This window comes from Uloborus diversus, chromosome 6 (assembly GCF_026930045.1).
Source record: "Uloborus diversus isolate 005 chromosome 6, Udiv.v.3.1, whole genome shotgun sequence".
Taxonomy (NCBI): domain Eukaryota; kingdom Metazoa; phylum Arthropoda; class Arachnida; order Araneae; family Uloboridae; genus Uloborus; species Uloborus diversus.
In genome coordinates, this window is record NC_072736.1 from 109098407 (window position 1) to 109119238 (window position 20832).

Genomic DNA, 20832 nt, shown 5'->3' on the forward strand with positions numbered 1-20832 from the left:
ATGATTTCCATTTTTCTTTTTCCCTTCTATGGATCACTCAAAACTATCTGCAGGTATGAAAATCAATATGCAGTCAGCGGATAAAATTTTTAGTAAGAATGCTTTCAATCATGTATCCATAAAAGAAAAATGTGAACTTTTTCATTTAATTTATCTACCTTTTTATTGTTTAACTTGCGGTACCCCCACGGCTTTGCCCATAGTAGAAAATTAAAAGGTCATTTGGTTTGCCTGTATATTTACAAATAATGGAAGATGAATTTCTCCCCAATTAGCCATGTTAACTTGCTCGCCCATGTTACGGTTCCACATTATGATTATTTGGTAATTTACTCGTCCACGTTGTGATAATTTAGTCACTTCGAAGTGCACACACCCCATGCTACAAACTAAATCTGCGCCAAATTTCGTGAAAATCCGCCGAGCGGTTTAGGCGCTACGCGCGTCACAGAGAGGCATCCCGACAGAGATCTGGACAGATATCCTGCCAAACTTTGGGCTTTATTATTAGTAAAGATAATAAAATTAATTCAAAATTATCAGGCGAAGCACCATCTACAACAAATGTATCTGCAAAGCAGCAAATATATCCCTGCACAGCATGCACGTGTGCGCCTATATTATCTAGCTATGTTCCCTTGTAAGCTATGTTCCCTTCTTTAAAGCCATATGGCTGTAAAGAAATACAGTAAACAATTCAAGGAAAACTTAGAATAAACTGGGTTGATTATCAACAACAGCACTTTTGTTAAGGGACTGATTCTTTTAAGAAAAGCATAAAATGCAAAACCATGCTCACTTCAGAAATTGATCGCAGAAACCTCTGAAAAGTACCTTCATCGGCATTTGGTCCACAAGGACCCCACTCTGAAAATGATGAAAGGCGAGTTGGTGATGACTGTGGCTGGAGAAAAAAAAAGATAATTACAACCATACAAATAGTACTAATGTTGTTTCAAAATCAAAGTTGCTTGTACTTCAGTATATCTATGGATGTGGTAATTGGTAGACAGTTACCATTGCGTGGAAACAGGTTTCATTGTGACTTGCATCACCCAAACTAACTATGAAAACTTGTATTTTATATGTAACTTTCATTGTTAATCCGACCAGGTCAATTAATTGTAATGAATGCACAAGTTTGGGGGATACAAAGAATAACTCCAAGCAAAACTCTAGGGGGTGGGTCAGGGTGTCAGTTCTTTGATACCATACAACCCAAATTCAAAATAGAACAACAGGATTGTTTGAACAAAACTTGTCCCTGAGCCAGGAAAAATGAACGCATGCAAATTAAAAAAATTAAAGTTCGTTATTCATGAATGGGTAAATCAATTTAAACAACTCTTCAGATATTACTTTAACAATTTTTGGATCATTAACATATTGGAAAAATAGAGTTTTTATATGGGTCAAAAAAATAGAATAATCTATTCATTCAAAGTGAATTTAAAAAGTAGAAAAAATATTTGCATAACTGTTAACCAATAGTTGTCACAAGAATGGAGCTTGGTGCCAGGATAATTGTATGCTCTTTTAAAAGCCTTTTATTGCTCAAAATGAGTCGTCAAGGTGTTATATAGGGAAAAAAAACAATGCTACATATTGCATCATTTCTTAAAGTTAGAAAAAAAAATATCCAATTCAATTCAAATGAAAGCTTTACAATCTATTGTATGTAAGATTTTAAAGGAATATAGAAGGACTGACCAACTAAAAAGTAACCGAAGCAAACGAGGTAGAAAAATTGTAACACCTGGCAGAGATGAACCCAAAAAAAAAGAAATTGTCCAAAATAATCGCTGAAAAATGCTTCTTATGTCCATAAATGTTGGATAGAATGTATAGTTATCTTATCCACGACAACTACACTTGGAGGGTAGCATAAACTGTAGTACCTATGAAGTAAGACCAAAGATAAACATGAAGCAGAAACGTGCATGATTCTCCTAGAGCAAAGAGAAGCTCATACAAGGGCAACAAGGTTGGAAAAGTATTATATTCAATGATGAATCTTTTTTTGAAAGATCTGTGAGCAAATAAAGTGTTTGGGTTTGACGTTAAAAAAGAAAAGCGTATGAGAAATCTTGTGTAAGAGGTTCTCTCCACTTTGACACATCCTTCTTGGCTTGTGAGTGCATCAGGGCTGCTGGAATTGGGAAGTTATATATATCTTAAAATGAAAAAATGCGTGACATCCGCTGTTTATCAATAATACTGCATGATACTTCATCTGAGGCACAGCAGTTACACATTTAGTGATACATTTTATCTTTCAGCAAGATTCTACACTGTGTCACATCTCTAAATTGACTCATAGATTTTAAACAGAAAGAGGAATTTCGGTATTAAACTGGTCAAGCAACTCCACCAATCTCAATACGATCAAGAATTTGTGGTACTGTCAAATCTAAAGAAAGTGGTTCAAGACCTGGTGCCTGCCAACAAAATTGAGCTCGTTGCTGCATTGAAGAGGGTATGGAGACAGTGTCAGAAATGGATTAATGTAAACAGGTGATGGTAGAATCCGTGTGAGAAAGGATTAAAGCATTGAATCCAGCAAAAAATGACGCATTCTAGTATTGATATTGTTTTTTTTCTTAAAGTGTTTTTTTCCTCTTTAATTTAAATGTTCTAATTTTTTGACTCAATGTAAATCTTCATATTTATAAACTTTTGGATTATTCTGTCTAAGATTATTTTTAATTGAGTATATTTGAAATGAAATGCACACTTTAAGGTCTAAGAAAGGTGGCACGTTCATTTAAATATCTAATTTGCACTTATATTTGGTTAGAATAATTTTTTTTCCAAAAAGTGGGAAGTATTCTATTATTTCATATTTGGGTTGTAGCAATAATATTTTTGTTTTTTTTATGATTATGGAGGAAATAATAAAAATCATATTAATGTTACTGTTGTAATAGCCATCTTGTTGCAGTGATGTGGTTTACAGAGCCTTCAACTTTAGCATAGCATGTGTCTCCTGTTGCTAAACGTTAATTCTGTCCTCACGCAAACTCATAAAACAAAAGCTTTCTAACTTAGTTTGGTTGCTTATTTGTAATATGTCCAATTAACACTTCTCGTATCAGAACTCAATAATATTGTGTGACTCACCATACTACGTTGAATTAGCTTGACTATTTGGTCAAAGACAACTAGTTATGTTTGGATTGCATCCAAAATGTGTAGCATTTTCATCACAATATATTAAACATCTCTAAAAGCACTTTATAAATTGTTTTCTATGTCTCAATAAATTATAGGGTGGAAATTTTATGCTTCAGCAAAATATGAGTGCAGGCGGAACAGTGGATGATATTTGGCACACTAGTGAAGAAATAATGCCATCAATCACGAAGGAAAACATAATCACTAGGTCAGCGATACAGGTGAAAATACAGACACTGAACTACCTACACTTATAGAAGCCTAAAACCATTTCAAAAATAGCATTGTAATTTTATAAAACCAATGAAAGGGATAAAAAACTAATCCAAAAATTAAATCCAAAATAATTTGAGGGAAATACATGAGTACATCAGATATTTTTTTAAAAAAATCTTGCTCATTATGATCATAAAAGCATGTTTTCTGAAACAATTTGTTTACATAAATGTCTTACATCATACAGGTGAGATGCAATATGTAATTTGATTTGAAATTTCCAAAACAAACCTCATTTATAAACTTGGATTTTAACACCATAAATTCCATGGACCTCTGACGTCATTAGCTGACTGCATTTATTATTATTTTTCTATCATTTTCTTAGGCTACTCAAAATCTTTAGAAGTATGAAAAAATATAAAATGTGGTTTTGATATTCATTTACTAACTTTTGATATTCAATTTCTGATTTAAAACAGGAACTGTATTTTCTTCTGTGAAATCTTAGCGCTTTGGGTGATGGTGATCACTTAAAATACGGATAAAAATGAATAAAAGAGATCCACTTACAGAATGACTATTTCTGGGCTCTTTTGCCAGTGATAACTCATAATTTCTTGGTTCCTTTAATAGTGATAAATCATATAACTCATCTTCTGTATAAGGCGTATCCAGTGACAGCTAGAAAATGGTTGGAATCAAATGAATGAATAAAATTAAAAAAAAAAAAATAGTTTACCATTGGAACATCTAAAGGTATCATAGATAAGGACCATTTCAGATAATTTTACTACTTTCTAAAAATATCAAGCAATTGGTCAGTTCAGGGTAAACAAGAGGCTATGCCAGCCTAGTCCAAAAATAGGGGTCCGGCTTGGAATGTAAGTAGTTTAAGTTTTATGGGGAGGGGGAGAGTCCAGCAAACAAATTGACAGGTGCCTTAGCTTTTGGCTGTCTTAGGCCAGTTACAATTTCTGATTTTTGTATGTGTCATATGTATTTCCTTAATTGAAAAAAAAAACACTTTTGCTTCCTCATTTTTAATTTCTCCTCACCATATTTACATCATTTAGATTGAAAATAGACACTTCTCTGAAATAAAGTTACGGTGCACATTGAAATTTCAGAAGAGAAATTCATCTCAAGAAACAAACCAAAAAAGTTTCAGCGTTTTAGGCACCTTCTTATATACTAGAAAATCACCCATCAAGGTATGACGGGTGAAATTTGCTAAAATTTTTGAACGAAGCAATTGCCTGTTTGGTAGTATTTTGATGGTTGAAATTTTAACTCTAACTCCAGTGAATTAACCCTTAACTCCAGTAGGTAGCGTTCATTGTTGACCTTTTTTATGTTTCTCCATTATCCTAAAATGACAGTATTACTAGTAAAATAGTCAAGTTACAGGATTCAGTTCAGCCCTCTCAAAATAAAGCATTTCCCTACACGTCGAATATTACCAAAAAATATCAAATTATCATGCCATGGCATGAGTTTGATTGTTGATGACGTCAGCGTTACTCAACCATTTGCTATTATATATATATAATATATATATATGAGGATGAGGCAAAATATCAAAAATGTTTTCAGGAACAATGTTTTAATGGCTGAACATTTTTCCGATTTTAGGGCAATCCTTCTAACAAAACCCCAAAGATGCAATCAGATATGAAGCAGTGTGAAGCAAATAGATGCTAGTAAACTGTTATAAGGTTTGAGCAAAACAAGTTCGACGAAGGTAGGTTTTCATTGCAAAGTTTTCCAAACTCATGCTATCTTCAGCTCCTTAATATTACCATCTCTTGCCACAAAATGAATGAGAAATTTCCCTACTATTTGCAGCAGTTACCTCCAAACTTATAATTTTGTCACTTCTAGGTACTTCAGCTAGGTATACTTGCTTCTAGGTACTTATGTATTTTAAAAATTAATTGTCATCTTAGACGTTTATTTTACATATAACATTAGTGACAGCTAAAAAGCTTAACTCAATCGCACAACATCCCATGGGGGCTAAGGCCTACAGTGCCCATCTCAGCTTACGAAACTCGAGAGCTTGGGGTCCAAGTCAGATGTCCAAGTGGTCCCCAGGGTTTAGTTCCCAAGCAAACTTGGTATTCCTTTTAGTGACCCACTAAAGGCTTAGTGATAGCAGCCCAGCACAAACAGGTGTTGATTGGTTATATGTAATACGTATATATCATACTTGATATTTCAGTAGTTGACGAGCTTTTGATCAGTGAAAAATTTATGTATCAGCTCAGACAGTTCAGAAATATCTATACATTTCAGAACATTTAAAAGAATTTGATTTTATTTAATGTGCAATATATACAGAGTGTTCCAAAAGTAGGCGTACCCCCCCCCCCCCCTCTTATTTTAAACATTACGTTAGGTACGGTTTATTGTTTGTTATACACAGTTACTTTAAAGTCTTAAGAGTCATAAAAAATGGCAGAACACTATTCATGTCACAACACAGCTGAATTTTGTGCCACTTTATTACAGATGCTTTGAGGTAAAATATCTCTAAATCCTCAAAACCACAAAACATCTGCAAGAACATGGTGCAGAGTTCAGCAGTTAGGAGATGGAGTTTTACCAATATTTATGACTCTTAGGACTTCAAAGTAATTGTGTGTAACAAACTTTCAACTGTAACTAACATTATGTTGAGAAAAAGGAGGGTGTACTGTTTTCGGACTATTATGTACAATAGAACTGAATGAAAAATTATTTTTTGCAACATATCTGCTCACCTTAAGAGTATTTACAAGCTCTTCATTGACTGGTCTTGGATTAGAGTTCTGCAACTCCCACAGCTCCCCAAAGATGAGGGATAATTGAGCAATCTTTCGAAAATTAACTAGACCCCCTTCCAAGGTATCAGGAAGGGCAACATGCAAGGAGATCAGATCTTTCATGTGAACACCACTGAAATAAATTTTAAAAAGTTTTCTTTTATTCTAAGCCTTCAATAAGAGGTGATAACACTAAATATTTTTGAGGGAAAATTAACTCACTGCAGGCTTTCTTTAACTTTCAAAAAGCTATTTCCACTGATTTTTACACATGATTTTCATGCGTACATTCGAATTTAAATAATCTTAACCCTTTTATTTACCAAATAATGACAGGGGAAAATATTAATTGCATTTAGTGATCTGACAGTAATTGAGCACAAGCCAGTTATTGAACACTGAAGCACAAAAATATAAAAAGTAAGATTTTTTATCTGATTGCTAGAACAAATTTAACAACCTATGAAATATTATTGTTATATTTTATAGTTGGAACTAAAGATTTGATGGTACGGAATGCTTATAAACCCATCTAGAAAGTTTCAAGAAGTCACTGCCAGTATTAGCCAGTATGAAATGAACTACTTTATTTTATTGCATCTGGTTAAATGTAACTCTGCAGGCATTTTAATTGAGATACTAGCCACGTCGCCCGGCTTTGCACGGTCTACATCGAAAATAAAAGTTATGTCAAGTTAAGCATTTTTAACAATCAGGCTTGAACAAAAAAAAAAAAAAACAGTAAAATTTTGAGGCAGATTTCGGAAAAATAACCAAAAAGTAAACATTTTAAATCCCTCGGTTACAGGAGAAGCCTTTAAAACAAAACCTAGAATTTTATTTGCTCACATTCAAGAAAAAAAAATGGCAACAGGTCTTTTGTCTCAATGATTTTCTTCATGCTATAAATTTTAATAAAAGCATTGCGGAAAGTTGAGATGAAGCACTGAATAATAATTTGAATGGAAGAAAACCCTTCGAAAAATAGGGATTTTTTTGTCAAAAGCTAAGTGTCATAATTAATAGTTTTTAATTGATATATCTTCTAATTATTATTGGAGGATTATGTCAAATAGCCAAATATAAAGACAGGAAGATTTCGAATCCATCGATACCTGGTTCCATGGTCAGTTTAATGTCGTTCGGGAGAAGAAACTTGGACATAGATACATAGGTACATACATAGATACATACGCTCAGTTTTTAATTATATAAGATGTCCATATTAGTTTTTGATAAATAAATGCATTTTCATTAATAAACTAACCGCTCATATTAGGATTTAGAGGTGGTCAACATCTAAGTGTCTAAATGTTATCAGTGCTAGCCAATGACCAAAATGACCAGTAAATGTACTTTTATTGGTTTTAAAGTTTTTGTCTCACAATTAATGTGATTATAAACATTTTTGCTTCAGATGAAATATAACTATACTTTTATTCAGAAAACAGTATTTTACTAATAATTGACCTACGTATGTAATACTTTAACTCAAAATATAAATGCTTAGCTAAGTTAGAGAATTGACAAAGCTATAACTCCAAAAAAAAAAAAAAAAAAAAATTTAAATACTAAAATTTATCCTACAACTACTGATGAAACTTCAAAGTCCCATCAGTTTTGTTATCTTTTAAAATGCTTTTAAAGTTTAATGAGCCTCTGAAGTGTAGTTCTACATGGTTCTTAAAATTACTGGATAGCATTACAAACAGATTTCCCTTTAAAAGCTATGAGAGAAGAAAAAGAGAAAATGCAAAGCCAATAACGGATAATGCATTAGACAAGCTTTGCCATGAATAATTAACTGATGCTGAAATCTAGTTCGGCCATAGGCACCTCCCAAGGAGATGCAATTTAACCATTTTTCAACATTCTGTAACAATGAACCAAAAGAAAAAAAGAAAAAAAAAAGATTACACAAACACACACACATATATATAGTCCAGAAATATGTAAAGAAATAAATAAAATTAAATAACTTATTCATAACTCAATGTATCATAATTAATTATTTTGCAAATAATTTTGAGAAGAAACACTCACTAGGCCTGAATGATTACTTCAAAATAGAATGTTTATAAAAACTAAAGAGCAACAACATCAAAAAATAAATCTAAACTTACAGAATAGGAATCTTAAATCCTTCAACTTCTTGAAGCGTCTTACGATAGTTACTGAAATTGGATGCTGATGCGAGTAACTCACTCATATCCGCAAGAGCCTTTTTGGTTTCGGCAGGCACACAAGCCATTGTGAGAGAAAGTCTAGCAAGGCAACTATGGCTTAGGCCACCCACCACGGACATGAGGGAGTTAAAATTATTTTGCTGAAGAAGTCTCTGCAAAAAGAAAAAATATATAAGTAAATCAATGAAATATGTAAAACCTTTGAACAAAACTCCTATTCAAACAAACACCCTGCAGTTTTATAAAAGGAAATGAGCTGATGTGTGCATCACATGACTTCTTTTTACTCCAATTTAATGTCATTTCCCTACTACTGGCAAATTTAATGTGATTCAATAGTTTACTCTCTAAATATCACCAACAGTGGCCACATTGAAACAGATTAAAAAATAAAAAAAATCGCCAAATTTGTCGCCAAGTTAGCGACGAAACTTGGCGACCAAAAGACTGGCGATATATCGCCAAGTGTCCGCCAAATTATAACACCACTTGAGTTTTCATCGAAGTTAACAATGATTTCTTCCAAAAAGGGGCAAAAGACCCCTTTAAAAACATTCAAATGCAACCAAAAGGGGAGGTTCTTGAGTTATGCGACATATATACGCACATACATACATACAGAAGTCACGAGAAAATTCGTTGTAATTAACTCGGGAATTCATTTGGGGGTTGAGTAAAATGGAAATTAATGTCTATTTTTGAGTGAAATTTTTTTTGCGAATACAATACTACCTTTTTTGTAAAAGGAAGTAAAAATGGATCTTATTTTAAACAATTCTCTTTGGGGGGGGGAGGGGGGATATGCTAAAGTTTTCATTTTACTCATATGGGGTCATTTTATTAATATTTTGTTGTCATTACCTCAGATGCTGAATTAGAAAATTCATACAGTTTAAGTATGAAATGGTACCAAGTAGTTAATTGAACTACTAGTATGATTATAAAGCCTTCATATTTTTCATTGCAATTTTCATTAATGCTACCAGGTAAATTTTTACTTTTGTTTTCTGCATTGTTGATACACATGCATTTTGTTTTTTATGCTAAAAAATATCTATAGGCAAACTAATATGAAATCCATTGTAGTCCAAAATCTACAAAGCAAAATTTCGATTTTGAATTTTTTCCAGACTAATAATGCATTGTTTTTCTTAAAACTATTTCCCAATCACATTTTTTCATACCTGAGCAACTTTTACGAATTTGGCAACAACATCTGCCCTTTGATGTGGACTGGATTTGCTAAGAACCATCCACTGAATCCACTGTGATAAAGAATTGAAGAGAGAGATAGAACGTTCTAAGCGTGGAAGAGATTGAGGTGTGCCTCTTTCAGCATAAGATTTGAAGTCTTCAAACTAAATAAATAAAATCAAAATTATGGTCACAAAAAATACTAGATTGTAATATATTTAATGATACATTTATTCTTTAATACAAATAGCAATGTAATCAAAACTTGATGTAACAATATAAATAAACATTTTTAATGCTTCTCCCCTACAAGCATATTTCATGCATTTAAAACCAAAAAGATGCCTCAAAAATTTAGTTTATTATTTTCCCACATCTTTACTAATAATAAAGCTGAAAATCTCTCTGTCTGGATGTCTGGATCTCTGTGACGCGCATAGCGCCGTTCGGCCGATTTTCATGAAATTTCGCGCATTATTAGTTTGTAGCATGGGGGTGTGCACCTCGAAGCCATTTTCGAAAATTCAATGTGGTTTTTTTCTATTCCAATTTTAAGAACAAAACTGTCATAAGATGGACGAGTAAATTACGAAATTATCATAATGTGGAACTGTAACATGGGCACAAGCCAATTGGCGAGATACGAAATTATCATAACGTGGAACCGTAACATGGGTACAAGCCAATTGGCGAGAAAATTCACCATACATTATTTGTAAATATACAGGCGAATCAAAAAACCTTTTACATTTTCTATTATGGGCAAAGCCGTGCAGGTACCACTAGTTTTAAATAAAATATTAACATTGTGAAATTTGTAACTGCATAGACAAGTCCAGATGATGGCTTGTGTGAGATAAAATATTGGAGCAAACCAAGGCCCATCAAGGGCTGAAGCAGTGGCGGATACAAGGAGAGGGTCATGGGACCCATGAACCCCCCTAAAACGTCGACAATATTATCCATTCACACTGTATTGAAACACTTTATGAATAAAATGAAAACGATTTCGGTACTTTTTTCAATTCTTTGATTATTTTGAAAAGTAAATAGTTGAAATACTACTTCTTTTAATTGTTTACTAGCTGCGTCGCCCGGCTTTGCACGGTCCACCTCGAAAATAAAAGTTATGTCAAGTGACGCGAGTTCAACACTCAGGCTTGAACCAAAAAAAAAAAAGTCAGTGTAGTTTTGCGGCAGATTGCGGAAAACCCCCCAAAAAAGTAAACAATTTAAATCCCCTGATTACAGGAAAAGCCTCAAAACAAAAACAAGAATTTTACCTGTTCATATTCGAGAAAAAGAAATGGCAACAGATCTTTCATCTCAATGATTTTCTTCACGCTGTAAATTTTAATAAAAGCGTTCATCCGGAAAGTTGAGTTGCAGCACTGAATAATAATTTGAATGGAGGAAAGCCTTCGAAAAATATGGATTTTATTTTGAAATCTAAGAGTCATAATTAATAATTTTTAATTGATATCTCCGCTAATTATTATCGGAGGATTATGTTAAATAGCCAAACATGAAGACGGGAAGATGACGAATTTATCGATACCTGGTTCGATGGTCAGTTCACTGTCGTTCGGGAGAAGAAGCTTGGACATAGATAGATAGATACTCAGATTTTATATGTATAAGATAAAATTAATTAGTGAGTTTTTGTCCTATTAAGTGCCAGATTCCTGACCAATGTGGTGTTTTTTATTGACACCTTAGCAGTTTCAGAAATTTTTCAAACCAAAAACCAAGTTTATTCATGGGCAGGAGGGGCTCACTCTTTAGTATAACAGGGTTCATACTCTATTTGGATAAAAAAATTCCATGACTTTTCCAAGACTTTTTCATGACTTCAGTGAAAATTTTCATGACCTCTTTACTCGAAAAGAATAGCACTATTTAATCTCAAACTCGATAATTTTTGGAAATGAGCATTAGCGAAATGTCTATGAATGCCACAACCTCATTGAAGCACTTACTCGTAATGGGAAAAATATAAGTGTACACCTAAAAAAAACTATTCTTATTCTTCTTCATCATATAAATTTAAGTAAAGTAAAAATGCAGTGAAACAAATTTGATGATGCTTAAATGTCACATATTTTATTTATAAACAGGCAGAAAGATATTGAATGGGACAAAGGTTGAATGAGTCATCACTAAGTTTCAATAAATTTGCTTCAAAAGTTGCCTTTTAGTGTCAACAGTGCATTTAATCATCCACGTTACCTGACAGTATTTTGATTCTTTAAAGTAAAGCCACATAGTTTAGTTTTTTATGCTTTTCTAAATCAGATCTTTTTTGAAAAAACCCTTTAGTAATGAATCAATCTTCTGATTCAAAAGTATACTTGTTTTGTTTACTTATTTGCACATTTTCAAATGCATATAAATTAATAGAAACAGAAATTCCAGAACATGCTTGATTCCTGACATTGAACGTAGCAGTGGGTCACATGGATTAGTTTTGTGGGCCATATGTTGGGCACTACTGTTTTAGAGTATTAGAATTCCTCTTTTTCTGTATTCTATCGCCTGACTAAAGACCTTTATTTTCTAAAATCTTCAATAAATGAAGATAAACTCTGATCAGTTTAATAATAAAGTTCTTAAGAGTGATGGAATCGAACTCGGATGCAATTGAATTGCTTTTTTTCTTTTTGAGTGGGCGTGGCAAAACTAAGAACGTGAAATTTCGCTACTACAGAATATGAAACATAAAAAGTGTTGAAAATAACAGTAAATTTAAAATAAATGATGTCCAAGCAGTAAAATCACATCGCAAAAAAAGACAAGCGGCTGCAATAGAAGTGGATGCAATGAGATTTCAAAATTCAGATTTGATTTTGGGATCGTTCAATTTTCCACTTTTAATAGCTTTTATGTGTGCTATACAGTTAAATCACTCAAGATTTCTAATGCTCCTTTAGTTACTGTTACTTTCTCTTTGTTCAGGACATTTTTCCATGACTTGAAATAAATTTCCATGACTTTCAATGAAATTTTCAATTTTCCATGACTTTTCCAGGTCTGAAATTTGCTTATTTTTTTTCCATGACTTTCCAAGATTTCCATGACCCGTACGAACCCTGGTATAACCCCCCCAAAATGGTAGTCTATATCCTCCCCTGGGCTGAAGAGCTTATGAAGAAGAAGAACATAGTGGAAAGAAGGGGGGAGGGAAGCAATTAAAATTTAAAAAATATTACATTTGAACATTTTTCAATTTATTTCGATTCAAAACCAATGTCAAACATTTTAAAAGTTACAACATAAAAATAATATACATTTTTTCTTTCCCTGCTATCTCCCATCTCATCCTTAGAAAGTTTGTTTTTTAATGAAATTGATCATTATTATGCTCTTTACTGTTTCACTGAATATTTCATTTCTCCAAAATGAATTTCCCCTTCCAAAAAATGACAAGGAGTATTTTAATGCCTTGTAAAAAACTTACAAATTAGACTGGATTTATAAAATATATTATGACTCATTCATAGCTGCTAATACAATATTCTACAACTAAATTCTCCGTAGCACATATTAATCACATTTTTAGGAAAATAACATCATTCTATTTTTTCAAGACAACACTCAAAAGTCATAAATAAAATTTTAAAACTGAAACTTAGCCAAACAGTTTGATAACACAAAAACACTTTTACGATATAACAACCATGTGTGGTCTGCCGAGCAAACCAAGCAGTGCTTGGGCACTCGGAAAGAGGAATTTTAAAAAAATAATCATTTGTTACTTTTATGCTTATTAAGGACACAAAATATAAAAATGGTATAAATTTTCTGTTCCTCAAAATGAGTAAAACGTACGAGTAACTTAACAGAGATCTCCACATTTTTCCCATCTGGCAAACAATAAACCACGAGAATTTAACAATCCTAATCCAAACAGAAACATGAATGAAGGGTTGTTTCCATGACAACCCACCTCGCCATAGCTTCTGTCTGTCCAATGAGAAGAGACTGCTGAAGTAACATGTTTTCAAATGTGCCCATTTGAGGGGGGGGCAAAGGTGGCTCAAGCCCCCCCCCCCTTTAAAATTAAAACTTCCTTGCTTTTAGTACTTTTTTCTGTAAATGTAAAAACATTTCTTCTCCAGCGATTAATGAATAAGTTATTAAATATGTCAAATTTTAATAACTAATCTGTTCTGAAATCGGTTTCTATGTGGAAAATATCCTGCTAAACCATAGAAAAAATATCTGAGCCCCTCCTTAAAATTTTGCATATGGGCCCCCTTGCATGTTTTACTTCACTAATCTTGTCAGTCCAAGCAGGCTTGGTTTGCTTGGGTTAACCGGACATCACTGTTATCATTACTTTTAAAATAATTTAAGATAATGATATTTTCAAATACAACTACAAAAAAATTACAAATTACTTACTGAAATTCTACGCATAACTTTATGTTCTAAAAAAGTAATGTGATCAGCGAGCTCAGATGCTTCCAGATGATCAAAAACAAGTGAAATTTTTCGTGTATGTTTTGCAGGAGGATTACGTACAGACAAGTTACGAGCCCACTCACAAGACGGGCTGAAAACGGGAGAGAAGAAATGTAAATTAATATAAACAGTTGAAAATCTGTAAATACTGTAACATGAATTTTTTTAGAATATCACAACATTAAAATTCTATATCTTTACATTTTCATATAAATAGTCGCAAAAAGCAAGGGAAACATGTTGCAATGCTTTAAAAGCAAGCACAGCAGTAAAATATACATTTTTCAAAATTCAGAATCGTGTTTAGTGCATACAATTGTAGCAAGAACAGACCAATCTAAAGAAATTATTACGTGAAAACACACAGTACACGTGAAAACAGGAAGTACTGTGCATTATTATTATTATAAAGCACTTTCATAATATTTTTCTTATCAGTACCTATTATTCATGAAATGAGCAAATGTAAATAAATTCATATTGTTCATATTTTAAAAGTACAGTACAATATTTAAAAAATAATAATAACTATCTTCATACGAAAAAACATGCTTACAGTTTTGAAAGATCGAGAAGATCAGCTAGAGTACCATAACCTTGATCATTCAAATGTTTCTGAAAATCTTTTACAGTTGTAGTGAGAGGTGGGTTAAGATCAAAATGAATGGGGAACATACAGATCCAATACCTGGAAATCAAAGAATAGTTCACAAAAGAAATAGAAATAACTATGAGATTTTTAAGATTTTATGCATGGAAACATAGCATGTAGAGCCTAGTACAACAAATAAATTACTTAAAATGATTTTTTAAATAAGTTTTTGGTGAGACCCCCCCCCCTCCTCCTCCTTGCAAAAAAAAGAAAAGAAAAAGGGCTACATACTTTCAAGTACGTAGCAGTTTTCAAATCTACATATCGTCAAAAGTTTATACAATTTTCAGACAAACGGTTTTTAAAATTTTATGTGGAATAACGAAAGTTTAATTTAGCGTATATGCATTGAATGACACATATAACTTATGAATGTGTCCTAATGTGAAAGCAATTATTTTCTATGAAGATAACGATGATTTAGAGAACTGAAAATGTCATGAATTTTATACGAACAGAATTTAAACTAGTTAAAAATCTTCACAAAAATGGAACCTTTAAAAACAAGAGTATAAATATTGCACTATTTCATTAAAACATGTTCATTACATTTTTTTTTCTTTTAAATTGCTTCTTTAAAAAACAAACACAGCAAATCGTTCCAGATTTTTGTTCTGAAAGTGGAAGGATTGACTAATATATGGACATTTGATTGTTCTCCAATATATATCCCCACTATAAGTAGGAAGGACAACACATAGGTGAGATACTTGACCTACTATATGAGTCTGAGTGTTGTAATTGATGTGTAACAGATGTTTCCATACAAGAACAGATTATCTTCCTAGATATACCCAATATTGTTCAAGTTGACACGGAAAATAATTTTAAAAATTGCTTTAAAATACTTGAAAATAAATAAAAAGTTTTAAGGGGTAGATAATTAAGTGAAATATAACTCACCTTAATGTTTGACACACTCGAGATCGATAATGATATATTGCACATTCACTGATTTCTCGCAGAGTATGTGAACATGATGTACTACAGTTATCTATAGGTCCCCCGTCCCAAAATGTAGAGAAAAGTTAAGCAAAACTTTTGTAGATAATTTGATGATCAGATTTTCCGTTTGCAGAGCACATTTTAAACCATCACAGAGAAGTTCATTTGGAAATATTTTTGCAAATTAAAGCACAATGTCTTTTACTTTTCCATTGCTTTAAAATAACCAAGAACTATAAGAAGATCAAACCAAGAAATATTTGAAGGCAATGTAGAAAATAGTTCTATATAGTCAATACAAAATGTAAAATCTATATAAATGAATATTTATTAATGAAAAACTCAGCAATGGGGTTCTAATTGCATTTGTTACCCCAATGATACACTCGATTCCGGTAAATAAGACCATAATGAGATGGGACCATTTTGGTCCTAATAACCAGCTCGTCCGATTAAGTGAACAAGACCTGTGCAACTTGACCGAACATGTTATACACAAAAAAATTAAAATTCCCCTATTATTATTGTGAGCCTCACATGTGTGATGAGTATACAAAGAGGAAAAATTACTTTTAACGAAAGTTTTACATTAAAACATAAAATAAATCAAATAATCTTTTTACACTCGTTGAACGACGTGTTCAGACCGATTAGGTTTTTAGTTACTCCTTCTAGGCAGTAACAATTCAATTCAGTAACTAAAAGTAACAAAAAATGTGAGAGTGAAAAAATAAGTGATAAAAAGTACTAATCGGTCATTAAAAATTCCAATGAAATGTGAATTACGTATTTTAGAACTAAACTTTTTTTATTGAAAACATTGACATTTTATTAAACGTGCTTACTAAACTGTAGAAATTTGAAATTTCACTGAAATTTATCTTTGCTGGAACAGTGCCGCCATTCAACGGGCATTTCGTTAACCCTTTTTTCCCTGTAAATTTGCAGGGTTTAATTGAAAGTTATAAGAAACCATTATTAATTTTTATTGCACTAACTATAAATTCACCACTGACCCACTTGAAACTTGCTTCAAGCGGGCGATTTTCAATTTCTTTCCAATTTAATTTTATGTTCCTTGGTCTGATTAAACGGATTTTTGGTCCCAATAAGCGAATAATATCATGCTTGTGCAATTGTGGGGCCGATTTTGACCTTCTGCCCCACATGCCGGGAAAGGGATATCTATCCCCTGAACCTTCATTCCGCTACAAATAGCCTCCCTCGCATTTTTAAACGTCTTTTAGGTTAAGAAGAGTTGACCTTTTGTCGCGGCGCGGCGGTACATTTTTCCCGTGCAGGAAATAAGTTCAGACCCCCGAGCAGTTGCATCTCATAAAATAGAGAGTTAGAAATAAACACATTTTGGCGGGAAAGTTTCCCTCTGCTTGTTTTGAGTAAGCGACACTTGGAATTTTCTGTGACACCCGCAGTGGGTCAAAAGGGGGTTAGCTTCTTTCGGACATTTCAAACATTTTCCCCCTTTCCGAGTCATAGCTGTAGGATATAACTTCTGAAGTTCTGACATTTTCGAGCCCATAAAATAGAAGACTTGGGAATAACAAAATTCCATTCTGACACTTTGCGACACTCCGTACCCCATAAAGCATAGGGTTTTCCTGGAAGCTGGATCTCCAGATGTTGAACTATGATCCCCAGAGAATGTGCCCCGATCAGGGAACTTTATCCCCCAGTATAAAACAAGGAGTTAAGATTTTTCGACAGGAGAAGAGATAGTTTTGAAGGTAGAGGAGACGATCTTTCGAGAGCTCGGCGTTTCTCCGAGACGTTTGTCCGGAGTCATGATAGAAACGCGCTGCGCCTTTGGATGACTTAATGGAGAAAGGACCGAAATCTTGGTACGTACAATACTAGCTCCCACTTCCCACAACTTAATTTAAACCAGTAGATTAAAGTTTAATTCCTTTGGAGAGCAGAATCATGATGTACTTAATTATTGAAATCTTTAATGTTTTGAATATAAATATTTAACTCCTAACTAAATATCTAAGCTTAGTTTAGAACTGTATATGTACTATTTTATTTAATAAACTTTCATGGTGCAAAAATGAATCCAACTATTATTCCTACAGTCCAAAAGTCCACCAAATCATAACACAACGCATTGTACGAACTCCACTAGGGGGTTTCGGCCCAGCAGTAAATGATGCCGTGACCATTCCGAACGGTTATTGACGACGCGAAATTTATGTTAGTGAACGGCAACAGTAAATGATGTGCAAATTTGAATGTTTATTGATTACGCGATTTTTAATTTAGTCAAAGGCAACATTAAATGATACCGTGACTTTTTCTATTTTGCTAGAGAAATTACTTTGTTTGCATTCATTATAGTTGGATTCATCTTATCACTTTATACTTGTAATATTATATCACTTTTAAATAAGACTCAATTATTTTCTCGGATTTTAAATGGTGTCTATTTCTTTACGTAGTCATGTCTAAAAACAATTTAAGGCTCTTGAAATTTTTTTTGTTTGAATTTATACTTGCTGATTTTTTTGTGAAATGAAATTATTATTTATCGCTTTAATTTTTCTCTATTATGACGGATCGATATTGAAAATGTATTTTATTTTTGTTCTTTTGAGAAAATTTATTGCGTTATTATTTGTTTATTGAAATATTTTGCCAAAGAAAAAAAAAATTGTAATCATGCAAAATACAAACTCCGAAAATCCTCCCGCTGGTGCTAATTCCCTCCCCATTATTTCAAAACTAGCCACCTTTCAGTCCCTTATCCCACAATTCGATAACTCTTCTGCTGTCACACCCCGATATTTTGTACAATTAGTTGATAGTCTTACCACCGCATCCAATTGTTCCGATGAAGAGAAATTGTTTGTTATAAAATCACGAATCCGAGGTGACGCATTAAACCACTTGATAAACTGCCCGGATCTATCTTCTGAGCTTAATTATGATAATTTCAAAACTAAATTCTTAGATTTTTTTGAAATTAAATCCAGTTTAACATCACGACAACAGCTATTTTCATCGTGTAAAATGTACGAAAAGGAGCCAGCTAAGCACTTTGCTGCTAGGGTAGCAACCGCCACATTGAAATTTTTTGGCGACATCGCGTTAGAAAACGATGACGTTAAGAAAATTTATAATAACACAAAATTGTCCAAATTCATTTACGGCTTACGCCCAGAATTCAAACAATCAGTCTTAATGAAAAATCCCACGGAATTCCAGGAGGCGGTCGACTTCGTGGAATTACTACAGTTGAACAGAATTGAAAATGAACACGCAGTAAATAACACAAAAACTCAGACAACAACCTCGCCGACTAACAGCGATTTTGCTACCATCCTGTCCGAACATGCGCGTGCCACGCACGAAATGATCTCATCCTTAACTAAAGATATCCAGGATTTAAAAATCTCTTCAAACTTTCGTGAATATCGAAATCAATATCAACCCAGAACAAATAACTTTAGAACTCCACCTAATTATAGGCAAAATTTTTCAGGCAATTACAGATCAGAAAATACACACGGGCAAAATAATTCCCGAAACTTCAGACCTCCACCCACATACGAACAAAACTATGCGCGACATTGCGAAATTTGCAATAGGACGAATCATTACACTAGCGAATGTTATTTCCGAAATCGCACAAGAAATGACATCCCCGTCCTCCCCCCGCAGAATCAGTTCTCCAGCAGATCCCCTTACAACAACTCTTATCTCCCGCGCCAAAGTTTCCATCCTCACTTTCAGTCCCAGACCGAGAATAACAGAGATCAGCAGTGCGCTTTTCCTCCATTTCACCCCTCTACAAATCATCGTCCTTTAAACTAGAAGTGGGGCTCGCAGGAACAAGAGAAAAAAATGAAACGGTTAGCGATCCCCAAACCGAGAAATATAAGCCGTTTCCATGCGTCTTGAATACCCAGAAAATTGACCCAAGTATTTCAAATTTTTATTTACCCGTATTACTAATGAAATTTGCAGGCCTCGACACTGTTTGTCTTGCTGATAGTGGAGCTAGTGTCAGCCTCCTTGATGATTTCGTGTACAAGAAAATTAAAAATGATCCTTTAATTAAACCTGTTAGTAAGGACATTTTGATAAAAACCATTTCAGGCGAATCTTTAAAATTTGAGTGTTGTGTTTCCGTACCAATAACAATAGGTGATAAGCATTTTCGACACAATTTTTTTGTTACAAAAAATTTTCCGTCCCAATACAGGGCTATTTTGGGCTATGATTTTCTAAAATTACACAAATTTCACCTTAATTTTCACAATGACACGCTTGCATCCAATACTATTTCAACGAGACTTTATGATGCTAATTCCACTTCATTTAATAATTTGCCTTCGTCCACAGCCACTCTCAGGAAAAAGCACACGCTGCAACCACATGAAACCAAAATTATTGATTTATCTGTCGATATCCCCGCTAAAGTAGGAGACGACATTTTGTTAACTCCAATTTTACGTAATCCGTTTTTAGAGTTACATTCAGCGGTTGCGAAAATTTCAAAGGATAAAACTGTTTCGGTTGTTATTTCAAACCTTTCTTCGGAGGAAATATCCCTCAACAAAAATACAAAAATGGCAAACATTAATTCGGACATTGAAATACGGGATATGAAAAAAATTAAACAACTAAGGAAGGATGAGTTTAAGGAATCGGATTTTAATCTATCGCATTTAGATAACGAAACAAAAACCAAACTTCTCCAACTGCTGTACAAATATGCAGATATTTTTAGTACCAGAATCTACACTATGGGCAGATCAAATATAGAAACTCCAAATCTACACGTAGACCCATGCAAATTACCTTCCACACGCCCTTATTCCGTACCCGAATCTCTTCGATCGGAATTAAAACGGCAATTGAATGAATTAGAAGAATGTGGGGTAATTGAACGTTCATCTTCTCATATAAGTTTCCCACTGATAATGATAAAGAAAAAAAATGAGAGTAATGACCCTGCAAAACAAAAATGGCGATTGGTTGTAGATTTTAGGGAACTGAACAAAAATTTGCGATACCAAAAACATAATTTACCTCTTATTCACACACTTTTGGAAAATTTGAAAGGTTCACAACTATACACATCACTCGATCTCTCAAACAGTTTTTGGCAAATACCTTTAAAACCCGAAGATAGGGACATGACTTCTTTTAGCACAATTTATGGCACATATCG

At 33.3% G+C, this 20832-nt stretch overlaps 1 protein-coding gene across 1 annotated transcript in view; it reads right to left on the reverse strand.

Annotated features, from left to right (window-relative positions):
- LOC129224643 (ras guanyl-releasing protein 3-like) overlaps positions 1 to 20832 on the reverse strand; it is a 90561-nt gene that overhangs the window by 18014 nt on the left and 51715 nt on the right. The window contains exons 4-11 of the mRNA XM_054859126.1: positions 15597 to 15710; positions 14598 to 14729; positions 13982 to 14132; positions 9568 to 9741; positions 8321 to 8535; positions 6156 to 6330; positions 3964 to 4074; positions 800 to 904 (exon numbers count right to left, since the gene is read on the reverse strand). Of these exons, the coding sequence (XP_054715101.1) occupies positions 800 to 904; positions 3964 to 4074; positions 6156 to 6330; positions 8321 to 8535; positions 9568 to 9741; positions 13982 to 14132; positions 14598 to 14729; positions 15597 to 15710 (1177 nt within the window). The remainder of the gene's footprint in view (positions 1 to 799; positions 905 to 3963; positions 4075 to 6155; positions 6331 to 8320; positions 8536 to 9567; positions 9742 to 13981; positions 14133 to 14597; positions 14730 to 15596; positions 15711 to 20832) is intronic.